The 16,677-nt window shown below is 38.2% G+C and overlaps 1 protein-coding gene and 1 long non-coding RNA gene across 2 annotated transcripts in view; one reads left to right on the top strand and one right to left on the bottom strand.

Moving 5' to 3' along the window:
• PCSK5 (proprotein convertase subtilisin/kexin type 5) overlaps positions 1-16,677 on the top strand; it is a 450,143-nt gene that overhangs the window by 358,880 nt on the left and 74,586 nt on the right. Inside the window, 1 exon segment of the mRNA XM_045085372.1 lies at positions 3,728-3,796. Coding sequence (XP_044941307.1) covers positions 3,728-3,796 — 69 coding nt within the window.
• On the bottom strand, positions 3,446-15,444 carry LOC106003732. The gene is made up of 4 exons (XR_001176392.2): positions 15,355-15,444; positions 7,104-7,177; positions 6,371-6,487; positions 3,446-4,312 (listed from the first exon to the last, which is right to left on the bottom strand). It is a non-coding gene; the product is annotated as an uncharacterized LOC106003732 (long non-coding RNA).

The following is a 16,677-nucleotide window of genomic DNA, read 5'->3' as shown; positions in this document are numbered from 1 at the left end:
GATCCATTAAAAAAAAGAATAAAATGTTGCCATTTACAATATGGATGGGCCATGAGGGTATTGTGCTTGTGGAATAAATCAGAAGAAAGACAAATACCATATGATTTCACTCATATGTAGAATCTAAGACACAAAACAAAACTGATAGATACAGAGAACAGACTCATGGTTACCAGAGAGAAGAGGGTGTGGGCTGGGAGAAAGGGCTGAAGGGGACCAACTATAGGGTGATGCATGGTAACTGGATTTTGAGGGTGATCACTTTGCAATATATACAGATATCAAATTATACTATAGACCGGAAACACATAATTTAAAAAATACATTAAGAAATACTCAGAAAATAAAAATGGATCTTGGAAATTTTTTTTGAAAATTATAGAATAGGATGTGAGGGCGATCTGGCTGCGACATCTGTCACCCCATTGATCACCAGGGTTGATTCGGCTGATCTGGCTGGCTAGGCGGGTGTCCCCTTCCTCCCTCACCGCTCCATGTGCGTCCCTCCCGAAGCTGCGCGCTCGGTCGAAGAGGACGCCCTTCCCCGATAGAGGAGAGGACCATTCTTCGGTCAAGGGTATACGAGTAGCTGCGCTCCCCTGCTAGAACCTCCAAACAAGCTCTCAAGGTCCATTTGTAGGAGAACGTAGGGTAGTCAAGCTTCCAAGACTCCAGACACATCCAAATGAGGCGCTGCAAAAAAAAAAAAAAAATTAAAAAAGAAAATTATAGAATAAAGTGGGGGGACACCTGGGTGGCTCAGGTGATTAGGCATCAGACTGTAGGTTTTGGTTCAAGTCAAGATCTCATGGATAATGAGATCAAGCCCCACACTGGGCTTCATGCTCAGTGGAGAGTCTGAGATTCTCTCCCTCTGCCCTCGCCCAATTTATGCACACAGATGAGTGGCAGGGGTGTGGGGGGGCTCTGTCTGTCTCAAATAAATAAATCTTTAAAAACAACTATAGTGGGGCACCTGGGTGGCTCAGTCAGTTAAGCATCTGCCTTCAGCTCGGGTCACAATCTGCAGGTCCTGGGATCAAACCCTCCATCAGGCTCCCTGCTCAGCGGGGAATCTGCTTCTCTCTCACTCTCTGTACCTCTGCCCCACCCCTGCTTGTTCTCTCTCTCTCAACTGAATAAGTAAAATCTTTTAAAAATTTTTTCAAAAAACTTTCAAAAATCAATTATAGAAGAATGGAAATGAAGGGGGGAAAGGATTTTTAAAAAACTTTAAAATCACTGAGACAGTAGAACTAAAATAAAAAGTAAAAGTAGAAAATGGAGAAGAGGGAAGAAAAATTCAGGGTCAACCCAGGAATTCAAATAATTTAGGTTTTTAAAGAGTAAACAGCAAAAACATAATAGAGAATATTAACAAAGAAATAATTCAGAAAATTACCCCAGAACTGAAAGGCATGAATTTCCAGATTGAACAAGCCTTCTGCATGTACGGCATAATGGATTTTTAAAAGACACACACCAAGGCACATTATTGTAAGAATTTGGAAAGTAGATTTCTATTTTTGGCAAAAAGAAAACCCTATAAACTCTTATGAGTAAAAAAGCAGGTCATACAAGAAGGATTGGCTATCAGAATGACAACTTCTCAACAATACTGGGAACTAAAACATAAAAATGGAACAAAAACTTCAAACTTTTGAGAAAAGAAACCATTTCTCTTTTTAATCCTAAATTCAGTCAAGCCATGAGTCATGTGTGAGGGTTAAAAAAAAGAGTATTGTCATGCAAGTTTTCCAAAACTTTACCTCCCATGCATCCTCTCTTGGGATAATTACTTGTAAAGGGTACATTCCACAAAACAAATAGAACAGGAATTTGAAAATATAAGGTCCAGAAAATGGGGCATCAAAGGAAGACAGGGATGAAAGGAATCCTCAGGATGACAGTAAAAAGATACAAATACAGGGGCGCCTGGGTGGCTCAGTGGGTTAAGCCGCTGCCTTCGGCTCAGGTAATGATCTCAGAGTCCTGGGATCGAGTCCCGCATCGGGCTCTCTGCTCGGCAGAGAGCCTGCTTCCCTCTCTCTCTCTCTCTGGCTGCCTCTCTGTCTACTTGTGATTTCTCTCTGTCAAATTAATAAATAAAATCTTTAAAAAAAAAAAAAAGATACAAATACAAAGGAAACAGTGAACAAAACAAAAAGGCAACCCATGGAGTGGAGAAAATATTCACAAATGACACCACAGTCAAAGGGCTGATATCCAAGATCTGTAAAGATCTTCTCAAACTCAACACCCAACAACAGACAATCAAGTCAAAAAATGGACAGAAGACATGAACAGACACTTCTCCAAAGAAGACAAACAAATGGCCAGCAGACACATGAAAAAATGCTCATCATCATTAGCCATCTAGGAAATTCAAATCAAAATAAATTTGATTTATTATTTATATTATTATTTGTTATTTATTATTTGATTCTTACACCAGTTAGAATCACAAAGATTAACAAGGCAAGAAACAACAAGTGTTGGAGAGGATGTGGAGAAAGGGGAACCCACTTACACTGTTGGTGGGAATGCAAGTTGGTGCAGTCATTTTGGAAAACAGTGTGGAGATTCCTCAAAAAATTAAAAACAGAGCTATCCTATGACCTGGCAATTGCACTACTGGGTATTTACCCCAAAGATACAGATGTAGTGAAAAGAAGGGCCATCGGTACCCCAATGTTCATAGCAGCAATGGCCACAGTCACCAAACTGTGGAAAGAGCCAAGATGCCCTTCAAAAGACGAATGGATAAAGAAGATGTGGTCCATATATACAATGGAGTATTACGCCTCCATCAGAAAGGATGAATACCCATCTTTTGTATCAGCATGGACGAGACTGGAAGAGATTTTGCTGAGTGAAATAAGTCAAGCAGAGAGAGTCAATTATCATATGGTTTCACTTACATGTGGAACATAAGGAATAACATGAAGGCCATGAGGAGAAGGAAATGAAAAGTGAAGCGGAGGCAATTAAAGAGGGAGACGAACCATGAGAGACTGTGGACTCTGAGAAACAAACTGAGGGTTTAAGAGGGGAGGAGGTGGGGAGACGGTGAGCCTGGTGGTGGGTATTAAGGAGGGCACATACTGCATGGAGCACTGGGTGTTATACATAAACAGTGAATCTTGGAACACTACATCAAGAACTAATGCTATATAGTGACTAACATAACACAATAAAAAAAATTTAAAAACGAACAAAATAAACTAAGCACGAGCTGGGAGATTTCTACTTGTACAGTTGAGGATGAATTAAGGACAGATACTCTAAAAATAAAAAAGAAGCCAGAAAAATAGCAGCATAAGAGAAAACAAAAAGGTATACAAGAGCCCAAATATCATCAAAATATGAATAATACTAGAATAATCATATTATAAATATTACGAACTATAAATACTGAATATTAATCAAGCAAAATTTGGGAGGATCGAAAGTATGTCTATGTCTGTTGGAATGGTGGTGAAACAAAGCTAGTCTTTACCACTACAGGTAATGCCTAAGAATAAAATCAAGAGGTAGGTAGCATCATAATCATGTCATTTAGACATTTGGAGGTTAAAAACAAAGCAACAGCTAAAAGAATTAAAATTCATTGTCTCTGAGAAAAGGAAAGGGCAGAAAGCAAGTTACATGCCAACATATTTTCATAGCAATGAACGCATCTCCACTCAGCAAAAATGAATCGCTATTTCTCACTCTTCCTATATAGGTGAAGTTCAAGACCCAGACTATGAAGAATGTGTGCCTTGTGAAGAAGGATGTCTGGGATGCAGCTTGGGTATGCCACATTTTTTTTGTTACCTTAAGAGTTGACACAGTTTTTTTTTTTTTCTCTTTTTTCCCACACCTCTTGATTTTTTCAGCAGGAATGTCATTGTTACCACCAGTAAAGCCAAGTTTAAGGAAAGGACAAGCATCTTTTCCTTTGGTCGTTAGCTGTCTGGCAAGGGATACCTTCAGCAACCATGTTTCTAGTTACATAGGATGTGGCCTCTCCTTGGCTTCTCAGGGTCACAAATAAAGAGATAAACCATGGTGGGAGAAAGAAACTCAAGCAAAGAAGTGCCTAATTAATCTAATTTATTTGGCATGTTATTCACAAACCCCCAAGTTTGGGGGTTTTCCTTTGCAGAAATGACTCCATTGGCTGAAGCCTAAGACAACTCTTTGAGAAGAATCAATGTGGTGACTGAGTTGAAACCCCCACCATACAATGAACAGTCCTCGTCAGTCTTCCGTATCATTCTCTAATTCAAATCGCTGATCCATTTCTCCCCACGCATGCCTGGTTTTCCTGTGGTAAGGAGGAGACGGACAGTCTGTACAACACAGAACCATTGTAATGGATACAAAATGAAATATATGGAGACCATCAAATTCCAGGAATGTATCTTAATGTAAATTTAATCAAGATACTGAAAATTATTAATGCTTGGGTCTGTAGATCTTTGGGAGGAAACCCAAGCTAAATTAAAGACAGAGTAATTTCTGTTCATGGAGTTTCTCTATGACTGGCTAACTCTTCCTTCTAAAACTTTAATGTGCACACAAATCCCATAGGGGATTTGTCAAAATGCAAATTCTGATTCACAGGTCTGGGTCAGGCCTGAGAATTACCTTTCTAATAAGCTGCCTCGTGAAGCCAAGGCTTCAGCAAACACTCATGAGGTTGCAAGAGGTCAGGCTCTGCCAGGATTAAGTAGACTTTTTATCAACTTGACCTAAAGGATTTCCTTGAATTCTTAAATATTATACATGAATTATAATTTATCTGATGGCTGTCACAGATTCTCTCTGCCCTCAGTGGAAATGATGCATTTTTATAATATCATAATGAAACAGAGGTTTTAGGAACTTGAATACCATTCTCCCATTACTTTCCATTATGAAGTGGGGCATATATTATTGGAAAATAAAATCTAATAATGAAATCACACTTAGGAAGGGGTTAACATTTACAGCAAGAGATTTAAAGGCAAAGGTGCTAATTTTCTGGGAAGCAAAAATAGACCTAAACAGACGTAATAAAAGTACTAAAATTGAAAAGATAAGCAAATTCCAGAGTTATCTTGTGAAGTGACAGGAGGTGGTCTTCCTTGCAGGGAGCAGGGATAAATGTCCTGACTATCTTGAGTCCAAACTATATTCCTCCATTAGATTTCATATTCCAGCTAATTTTTGTGGTTTCCTTTTGCACCTTTGTTGTTATTGTATGTTGTGTGAACATGCCAGCATCTTTGTGTATCACAGAGGGGGTGTGGTTGTGTGTGTGTGTGTGTGCGCGCGCGCGCCTACTGTAAAATCCCAAAACCGGGAAACAGTGACAACCACAGTCACTAGGGATCTACATTACGCCCACCCTTCGCTTAGCTGATGTAGCTCCAGACAAGACCAAGTTCAGCCACTGGAAAATAAAATCCTTATTAGACGTAGGCCATTTGGGGACTTAAAATCCAAAAGAATCAACTTGCAAAAAGAGGTAAGTTAGAAAGTTTGATTCACTCTGCAAAGTGCTACTGAAACATTTAGTTCATTTACTCTTTTACGAAAATTTAATGGTTTAAAATGTGTTGAGTGCTCCCTGTGGCACTGGGAATTCCGAATTGAAATGGTTGTGATCCTACTGTAAGGCCCTCTCTGGCTGGTCCATGTAACCTGGAACTAAATCTTGTACAAGGCAAGCTGCCACAATACAGAGAGGTACAGTGTTCTGTGGAATCACAGGAGAGTGCCTAGGACATTCTAAACGCTGCTAAATTCTCATTTTAAATTAGAAATTTTGTCTTATGAAGTCTCTATACGTTGGACCTTGTGAATTTTTAGGTTGCCCTGGCTGAATTCGATTATCACCTTATTTGCGGAGTCTTTGTCACTTTTTGTACCTGAGTTAAATCTCTTTTCTTGCTTCCAATTGTTTCTAGGCCAGCAATAATATTTTTTTAAAGCTGATCTGTATAATATTTGGTGCATACATACCCTTCTGCCTCACTAAATTACTTAGCATAAGCTCTATGACTTATACACTGTGCTATGAAAAGAGCTAACAGCAGGCCTAGGATATAATAAAGGTACAATAAATTTATCATGTACAATGTTTGTTGAACTGAACTTAGAGTTGCCAAAACTTAAAGTGGAGATGCATGGCTCAGGATATCAAGGGATCTAGAAATGAGGTTTTCTCTATTCAAACTTTGTCTGTGGGCCAAGAAGAGGAAATAAATCATATAATAAAGAAATAAATCATTTTTCATAAAATATTAGAACTATATGGGAGATTTGAAGGGGACACAACTTATCAAATTTCATTATTTTAAGATACAAATATGAATTTTAAAATATATGAATAATTTACCTTGGATTTTCCCAAGAGTCTTCTTGGAGAAGGGATATCATCCTTTAGAAAGAAAGAGCGCCATTTTCTTCCATTTTAATAACATAGATTCATCTTTGAACCTGAGCTAGACAATCTCTAGAAGAGTTACAGAAAAGTAAAATCAGTTGCTCTGAGACATTTCTTCTATATCATGTAAAGGTGAGTTGTTAGAGATGGTGGAATTTTTTTTCTGAGTTTTTTATTCTTTTTCAGATCTTTGGTGCAACTATAGATTAAGATTTTCAACACCCAATATAAAAGAACTCAAATTCCAGACTGACTCTGATCTTGTCTAGTTCCTGGGTGGAGATATTTATTATTTCGAGGGAAGATTACCAGATAGAGAAGAGAAAAGGAAACATGATCAAAAGTGGCTATTGTATTTGGAGGAAAATATTGAATTTGCTTTTCTAGGAAAAAACAGGGATGTTTTTATTATTACAGGGTTAGATTTCTCTTCTTCTTTGAGATATAACTGACATAGAAAATTATATTCATTTCAGGTGTACAAAGGATTCAAAATTTATTTACATGTGCAGTGATCATCACAATAAGTCTAGTTAATAGTTGTCACCTTAGAGTTATAGACTTTTTTTCTCGTGATGAGAATTTTTACTATCTACCATCTTAACAACTCTCAAATATACAATGCACTCATCATGCTACACATTACATCCCAGGATTTGTTTATTTTATAAGTAGAAGTTTGTACCTTTAGACACCCTTCACCCTCTGCTTCTGGCAACCACCAATCTGTTCTCCCTTAGACTTCTCTTCTTGATAAGGCTGAAAGCAAAGAGAGCATTTTATATAACACCATCGTGCTCCGAGATGATTGGATGCGAAATTCTATCTTTATAGCTAGTATCTTGAATGGAAATTTTAAGATAAATCAAAGTTTTCTAAATTATATTTCTTCATTAATTGAGAGAATAAGTAAAAGGAGTCATTTTTACTTAATATCTTAAGTTGTGGTTTTTTTTTGTTTGTTTGTTTGCTTTCATTTAGGGGCTATAGTAATAGGTATGACACTTGACCTAAGATTTGGGGTCCATACTTATAACCCTCTGACTTAATAATTGATCTTAATCCAGTCACTAAGATCTGTTTGCTTCCTTACCTTGTCAATAAAATAGGCATCAGTGTGCCTTTATTTTGGCTTAGAAGTAGGTGATAAAAATCCCTTCATTTTCACCCATTTAAATGGCTTTAGTCCCTACTCTTGGAGGAAAATATACACAAATTTAAAATTTTTAAGTGCTTGTAATACAAGAAAAAGGCTATAAGGATAAAACTGTTCCAAAAACAGAAAAGGAAGGAAAGCTCCCAAATCCATTCTATGACACCAGCATTGCCCTAATATCCAAACCAGACAAGAAACTACAAAAAAAGAAAGATGTAGGTCATTATCCCTAATAAACGTAGCTACAGAAGTCCTCAATGAAGTTGTAGCAAACTGAACTCAACAATATTTTCCTTTATTTTATTTTATTTATTTGACAGGCAGAAATGACAAGTAGGCAGAGAGGCAGGCAGAGAGAGGGTGGGGAAGCAGGCTCCCTGCTGAGCAGAGAGTCAGATGTGGGTCTCCATCCCAGGACTCGAAATCATGACCTGAGCGAAAGCAGAGGCTTAACCCACTGAGCCACCCAGGCGCCCCTGAACTCAACAATATTTTCAAAGAATCAAGTGGGATTTATTCTGAGAATACAAGAATAGTTCAATATTCATAAATCAATCAACTTGATAATCACATTAACAAAGCAAAGGATTAAAAAACATATGATCATCTCAAGAGATAAGAAAAAGTATGAGACAAAATTCAACATTCATTTGTGATAAAAACTCTCAACAGAATGGGTTTATAGGGAACATACTTCAACATAATAAAGGCCATATATGAAAAACCCACAGCTAATATCATACTCAATGGTGAAAACTGAAAGCTTTTCCTCTAAGATCAAGAACAAGAAAAGAATGTCTACTCTTAACACTTTTCTTCAGCATAGTACTGGAAATCCTAGCCCCAACAATTAGGAAAGAAAAATAAATAAAATGTATCCAAATCAGAAATGAAGATGTAAAACCATCACTATTTGCAGAGGACACGATGCTAGATATATAGAAAACTCTAAAGATTCCACCAAAAAATATGATATAATAAATGAATTCAGTAAAGACACAGGATATAAAATTGATACACAGACACGGGTTGCATTTTTATACGGTAATAACAAAGTAGCAGAAAGAATTTAAGAAAACAATCCAATTTACGACTGCATCAAAAAATTAAATACCTAGGAATAAATTTAACCCAATAGGTGAAAGACCTGTACTCTGCAAACTATAAGACAGTGATGAAATAAAGTGAAGATAATGTAAATAAATGGAAAGATATTCCATGCTCATGGACTGGAAAACTTAATATCGTTAAATGTCCATACCACACATAATACTCTATAGATTCAGTGAGATCACTTTCAAAATACCAACAGTATTTTTAGTAAAACTAAAACAAATAATCCTAAAATTTCAATGGAACCACCAAAGAACACAAATAGACAAAGTAATCATGAGAGAAAACAAAGTCGCAGGTATCGTGCTCCATGATCTCAAGATATACCAGAAAGCTATAATAATCAAAACTGTATGGTACTGGCACAAAAAGAGACACAGAGAGCAACAGAACAGAATAGAGAGCCCAGGAAAAAACCAACGCCTAAATAGGCAATTAGTCTATGACAAAGGAGGCAAAAATACACAATAAGGAAGACTCTTCAACAAACTGTGCTAGGAGATCTAGAGCTCCATGCAAAAGAATCAGAGTGGCCCACTTTCGTACACTATACATAAAAATAAAAATAAACTCCAAATGGATTAAAGACCTGAAACCATCAAGCTCCCAAAAGAAAATATAGGCAGTAGTCTTTTTGACACTAGCTTTAGCAAAATATTTATGGATATATCTCCTCAAGCAAGGGGTACAAAAGCAAAAATAAACCACCGGCACTACACCAAAATAAAAAGGTTTTGCAGAGCGAAGAAAGCCATCAACAAAATGAAAATGCAACCTGCTGAATGGGAGAAGGTATTTGCCAATCATACACATCCAATAAAGTGTTAAAATCCAAAATACAAAAGAACTTATACAACTCAACACCCAAAAAACCCTCAAACAATCCAGCTGAAAAAAATGGCCAGAGGACATGAATAGACACTTTTCTTAAGAAGACAAACAGATGGCAAACAGACACATGAAAATATGTTCACCATCACTAATTATTAAAGAGAAGCAAATTAAAACTAGAAGGAGCTATTATCTTACACCTGTCAGAATGGCTACAGTTGGAAAGACAAGAAGTAACACATATCAAAGAGGATGTGGAGAAAAAGGAACCCCTGTGCACTGTTGGTAAGACTGTAAATTGGTAGAGCCACTGTGGAAAACAGTACAAAGTTTCTTCTAAAAATTAAAAACAGAACTAGGATACAATCTAGTAATTCCACTATTATTTATCCAAAGAAGATGAAAATACTACATGTAAAGATATAAGCACCCTGATGTTTACTGCAGTATTATTTACTATAGCCAAAATAGGGAAGCCATCCAAGTCCATCAGTAGATGAATGGATAAAGAGGGTGTGATGTGTACGTACACACACACACACACACACACACACAGGAATATTATACAGCCATAAAAAATGAGCCTTTGCCATTTGTGACAACACAGATGGACCTAGAGGATATGACACTAAGTGAAAAAAGTCAGAGACAAATACCATATGATTTTACTTATACATGGAATCTAAAAAACAAAACAAAACAAAAACAGACTCATAAATACAGAGAACAAATCAGTGGTTGGCAGAGAGGAGAGGGTTGTGGAGTAAGCAAAACAGGTGACTGGGATAAGAGGTATAAACTTCCAGTTCTACAATAAATAGGTCACAGAGAGAGAATGTACAGTAGGGAGTATAGTTAATCATGGTGTAATAACACTGTAGAGGGACAGACGGTGACCACCTTTGTATCATTGTGTGCATCGTGTAATGTACAGAATTTTTAAATCACTGAGTTGTGCCCCTCAACTAATATAACACTATATATCAACTATACTTAAATAATAAATATTTTTTACAAGATAAAGCTCATAAAAATTCATTGCCAAATAGGGGGACAGACATTCATAGCAATAGAATCTAGAAGAGGAGGGAATGTCTGGGCCCTGAAGTGGTCGAGGAAGGCTTCCAAGAGGCTGGGAGTGGGAATTTGCATGGAATTTAAACAGCTAAGAAGGCAGAGCTGCATTAGAGAGGTGATTTCAAACTGGAAAGCAGCAGAAAAAGGTCTGGAGGGGAGAATTTTTGCCATGGACTTTAGGACAACGAATGTACCAATTTTGCAGAAGGAATACAATATAGCTGCCCACCAGCCCCAGCCACAGATTCACATTCCATGGTTTCAGTTTTTCGCAGTCAACTGGGGTCCAGAAGCACACGATCCCCCTTCTGACGTGTTGCCAGGTCAGCAGTCACCTAACGCTACGTCACGATGCCTCTGTCATTCTCTTCACTTCACCTCACCACATCGTACTTGATCATCACAGAAAGGGGGAGTATTTAGTGTTAATCTCTTATGATGCCTCATTTATAAATTAAACTTTATCCTAGGTATGTACACCTAAGAAAAAACATAGTACACCTAGTGTTTGGTTTTACCCATGGTTTCAGGCATCCACAGGAGTTTTGGAACATATACTCCACAGATAAGTTGGCGGGGGGGGGGGGTACTGTTAAGTAAATATAAGAGAATAAACAAAGAGAAGTTTACAGAAGTGGTAGAAAACCATATCTTGAATTCTGGATTAATGAGTTTAAAACTATTCTGTGGCTAAAGGGACCAATTAAAAGTTCTTTAAAAAGAGATAGAGAATGTTTTGCAGAAGTGTTTTAAGAAGATTAATGTGGTAACATGTTAACTGTGTTCAGGATAACTGAAAGGGAGAATGACAGCAGGCAGAGAAATCAGCAGATTATTTCAGAAATCTGGGTAGTAAGTCACAGGAGCCTGACCTAGGGTAACAGCCAGGAAATGAAGGAGAAAGAAGTAGGTTTTTAAAATCATGTGCAACAAATTGCCCTTAAGCATAAAAAGAGATGCTTAACCTCATTCATTTTACAGAAAATGCAAAGTAAAACTACCATGACACACCATTTCTCACATGTCAGCTTGGCAAAAAGTCATAAGCTTACAATGCTTTATACAGGCAAGGCTGTAGGAAAACAAACGCTCTGGTTTATTACTGGTAGGAAGAATATTACAACAACTGTGGCAGGAGATTTGGCAGTCTAGAACACAATTACTTATGCATTTATCCTTTCCCTACAGCATCTCTTCTGGGAATTTACCCTGAGGATACACATCCACAAATTCATAGCAGGATATTCACATGTAACTCTCTGTGGCATCATCTGTGGTAGTAAACTATTTGAAACATCCTAAATGTTCAAGCATGGAGGGCCGGTTGCATAAAGTAAGGTACACATGCACTAGGGAGGGCTGTATGGCCATAGAAAGAGCAAAGAAGGTCTGTATGAACTGATTGTGATTTCACTAGGTACTGTTAAGTGGAAGGCGAGGTGCAAAAAACATACACAGTAAACTACCTTTTGAATAGACATGTGTGTTCATATGCATTTTTAACTACTTTTTGGATAAGAAATACAGAAAGAATAAACCAGAAAGGGATGCCTGGGTGGCTCAGTCGGTTGGGCGTCTGCTTTTGGCTCAGGTCATGATCCCAGAGTCCCGGGATCAAGTGACACACTGGGCTCCTTGCTCAGCAGGGAGCCTGCTTCTCCCTCTGCCTGCCACCACCCCTGCTAGTTCTCTCTCTCTCTCTCTCTCTCTCTGACAAATAAATAATTTAAAACATTTTTTAATTTAAAAAGAAATAATAAACCAGAATACCAATGAAAATGTTACCTATACAGAAAGAGGTGAAGGAGATGGAAGGGAAGCTACTCTAGGTATATCTTTGTATAGAGTTTTCATTTGAATCATTGTAACTAGTTTACATATTCATAGGAAATGACAGAGTAATTAGTGTGAATGGTTCCCACTGGCCAATTTGGGATAATTGGATCATCAAAACATAAGGATGATGAAGAATCACAATTCAATTAATAAAATAATCTATCCAGCAAAATAATATTTAAAGAAGAGAGAAAGGAAGATTTAGGGAAAATAAAGGGGAAGGCTCTTTACAAGAGTTTCAGCTGGCTTGTATGCACGGAAAGAAGTAGAAAATTATCATTTTACATCCCCTAGTGTATTGACTCAAAAGAGAGTCATCAGTGGATGCTAAAATCATTAGATGAAAAACGAAACAGGATGATTGTAGAGACTCCAAGTACTTCTACAGTTAATTACAATGGAGGGATTTGCTGGTTATCAACTTAAGTTATTATACTTGGTATGGTAAGTTCCACCCAACTTGATACCATTTATTTCCTGCTGTGATACATTAAGGGTACACAGCATTACCTAGTATCCTTGACAACATTACACAACATTACTTAGTATCCTAGTATCCCTGTCTAGACCAATGCTTCTCAACTGGAGGCGACTATGACCCCAGGGACATTTATTAATGTTTTGAGACATTTTTGGTCGTCATGACTGGGGTGTTGTTACTGGCATCTAGTTACGAGCATCAAGGATGTTTTTAAACCTTCTATAATGCACAGGACTGGCCCCAACAACAAAGAATCATCTGGTCCAAAATGTCAATGCTGAGGTTGAGAAACCCTTACTTCGCTTGAAGATCACTAGCCTGAAGATAAATCCAGAATGTGGGATAGTGATAAGGCAACTGACCCACACTCTTAAAAAACAAAACAAAACAAAACAACAACAACAACAACAAAAACAACAACAGAATGAAAAAACAGAAAGGGAATTAATCCAGAGAATAAAGAGCCAAAACAACTAAGAAAATGTGTAAATATTTATCGGAGCCTGGATTTTTAAAGTTTTTTATTAAATGATTTTATTTATTTATTTGACAGAGAAAGAGATCACAAGTAGGCAGAGAGGCAGATGGGGGGGTGGCACAAAGAAGCAGGCTCCCTGCTGAGCAGAGAGCCCAATGCAGGGCTCCATCTCAGGACCCTGAGATCATGACCTGAGGCGAAGGCACTGGCTCAACCCACTAAGCCACCCAAGTGCCCTGGATTTTTAAAGTTTAAAAAAATATATTTGGGGGACCATTAAGAATATCTGAATATAATTGAATAATACTGAATTAATATTTCCTCAGCTGTAGCCATTGTGTTGTATTACATAGGATCTGGTTCTTTGTGTAAGAGATGGATGAAAAGGTATTTAGGGATAAAATGTCATGATGTCTACAAATTATTTTCAAACGGTTCGGGGGGAAGATCTAGCTAAAGCACATAAAATTATTCACTGCACTATTTCAGCCATTCTGTAGCTTAAGAAAACCATTTTTTTGGTTTTGTTGTTTTTTTTTTTTTTTAAGTTGGAGGAATTAAAGTACTCCACGCTCTGTCAGCTGAGGGGATGTAGAAACTAAGACATCTAAGTAGCAATGAGCACACCACGGGTCCAGATTTTGATTTCCTAATACAAATCTCCAAAAAAGGACATTGGGTCTGGGTCTGGGCAGGAAATATACAAGATGAACCCGCAGCATCTTGTAGTGATAGAAAATGAGGAAGTCCTCCAAGAAAGAAGGACTCCACAGTGCTGGGGGGTATCTCAAAGGGACGTAGGGAAGACCTGAAAGAGTTCCCAAGAGCCAAAGTGGGAGCAATTTGAGCAATGATCAGAGTGGTATTAGCTTATAAACCAAAGGATAAAATAAAAATTCATGAATTTTTATCAATATAAATAAATAAATTGTTGAATAAATAAATAAATGGAGAAGAAGGGATGAATCTTCAGGGCAAAAGAATTCCAAGTAACTTATTTGGCACTCCTCCCCCCAGGAAGTGGGGCATAACTCTCCATCCCCTAAGTGTAGATGTCACACAGTGACTTCCTTCCAAGAATGTAGCAGGGAAGGGAGGAGGGGAGAACTTTATAGTGGAAAAACCTGGCAAGCATTACCTCATCCTTGTGATCAGGTCAACAACAATAGTGTTAGATTAATAGCACACACCCAGGGCGCCTGGGTGGCTCAGTCGGTAAAGCATCCAACTCTTGCCTTCCGCTCAGGTCATGATCTCAGGGGCAGGGGATCGAGTCCTACATCAGGCTCCATGCTGAGTGCCAAGTCTGCTTGCCTTCTCCCTCTGCTCCTCCCTCTGCTTGCACACTCTCTTGCCCTGTGTCAAATAAATAAATAGATAAAATCTTTAGAAAAAAAATTAGCATATACCTTTGATATGATGACATGAGAATGGCACTTCACCTCTGTGGTCTTCTACCCCAAAACCCACACCCCCAGGTTGATCATGGAAAAAACATGACAAAGCCAAATACCCAGATGGGTACTTCTTAAATCTGTAAAGGTCATCAAACAGGTCAAGTCTGAGAAACTGTCACAGTCAAGAAAAGCCCAAGGAGATAAGACAGCTGTATGCAATGTGGTGTCCTGGAGGGCATCCTGGGATAGACAAAGACCCAAAGTAAAAACTAAGGAAATCTGAGGACATTATGGACTTCAGTTCATAATAACCATGCCATCATCATAAAGGGTAGGAGACAACTATTTGGCATGTTGTCCTATGTCTTGATTATCAGGGGTGATTATATGACTACACATTTGTCAAAATTCATACAAAGGGCAAATGTTACATTACAAAAATATTTCAATAAATCTGACATAAAAAGCACAAGGTTAGAGTAAACCTATTAATCCCCTTCTTTCCTGTCCCCCCATGGCCTAACTATAACAGTAAGCTAATTGCTATAGCATTTATGGTATGCTTACCTAATGCTCCAGGTGCTATCCTAAATTCCTTAAGCATATTTCTTCTTTTAACTCTAAAGAGTAGATGTCATCATTGTTCACATTTTACAGATGAACAAATTTAGCTTTGAACAGTCAAGCAACTTGTGTAAGGTCATGGGGCTGGTAACTGATAAACCAGGAATTGATTCTGCAAAGCCCGAGACCCAAACCCATGTGTTTCACAACTCTTCTACCCATACAACCAAATGCTCTTCTCTTCTAATTCTAGAGAAAAGCGTATTAGTATTGGGCTCTATGGAATCATAAAAAGATAAAAGGAAACCTTACTCCCTGCCCCCCCCTCAGTTCTACACACAACAACCATGGTACTTCACTGGGCTACAGCTTTACACCCAATGACATGAGTGAATGTCCCAGTCAAACAGTGAAACTGTTGATTATAGCTGTGGAAATTGAATTGGGGTCATTGTTCACCTGAAACTGTCAGCTTTGAGGACCTACATCTGGAATGTTCTGACACTGGGAAGAGCAGACAGGGGAATCCATAACTGAAAGTAGGCAGGCATGCTCTCAGTTAGCTCCAGATTCTTCTGCTGCCCTTAACCTCCACAGTTTTATTCACCTCCACAGAAACTCCTTTGCTCTTTGACAAAACTAGATTCCGTGAGGATACAACCCTCTCTCCTCCACATGAATATAAAGTGTGCTCTCTCCACCCTGTCCCAGATTAAATTCAAACCTCAGGTCCAGGAATTAGAGAACCAATCTCATTTACCCTTGCTACTTTATCTTTCGATGAAGGAGTGAGACCTCATTCATAGAAGAAACAAATGTCTGAGACAAGAAGTTCAAGTTCTAGTTTTCCAATGAGGCACACATATGGGGTTTTTCAGATCAGATACCGTGATCACGGATCTCTAGTTCACTTGTACCCATATCTCCCATTGGACCTCTTCCAAAAATGTTCAGGGAGAAAAATACAGTATCAAACAGTTTGGGTACCTTCCAAACCAAAGGCACCACCCACTGTCCGGCCAAACTTAGTGCATGACCCAGGTGGCTTTCTAGATCAGCTCCATGGCTAGTCCAGGATGGCTCTGGTCTTTAAAAGGCCAAACACAGTCCAGCTTCAGAAGAAGGATTGGAGTCTAAAAGCACTGTCACCAGTTTGCTGACGAAAAGAGAAATGAGCCAACTCCATTAGACAGTCCTGCCTTTAAAAAAAAAAAAAAAAAGCGTAAACTGCTTGTTTTTATTTTTCATGAGAGCCTCCCTCTCCCCACATTTTCTAAATTAGACCTCCTTTCAGGGATGAGGGTTTTGAAAAAAACAAAACCTTAG

This window comes from Mustela putorius, unplaced genomic scaffold (assembly GCF_011764305.1).
Source record: "Mustela putorius furo isolate JIRA1106 unplaced genomic scaffold, ASM1176430v1.1 tig00000854_pilon_pilon_pilon, whole genome shotgun sequence".
Taxonomy (NCBI): Eukaryota; Metazoa; Chordata; class Mammalia; order Carnivora; family Mustelidae; genus Mustela; species Mustela putorius.
The sequence above is the reverse complement of the archived record's forward strand: the minus strand, read 5'-3'. Positions and strand labels throughout refer to the sequence as shown.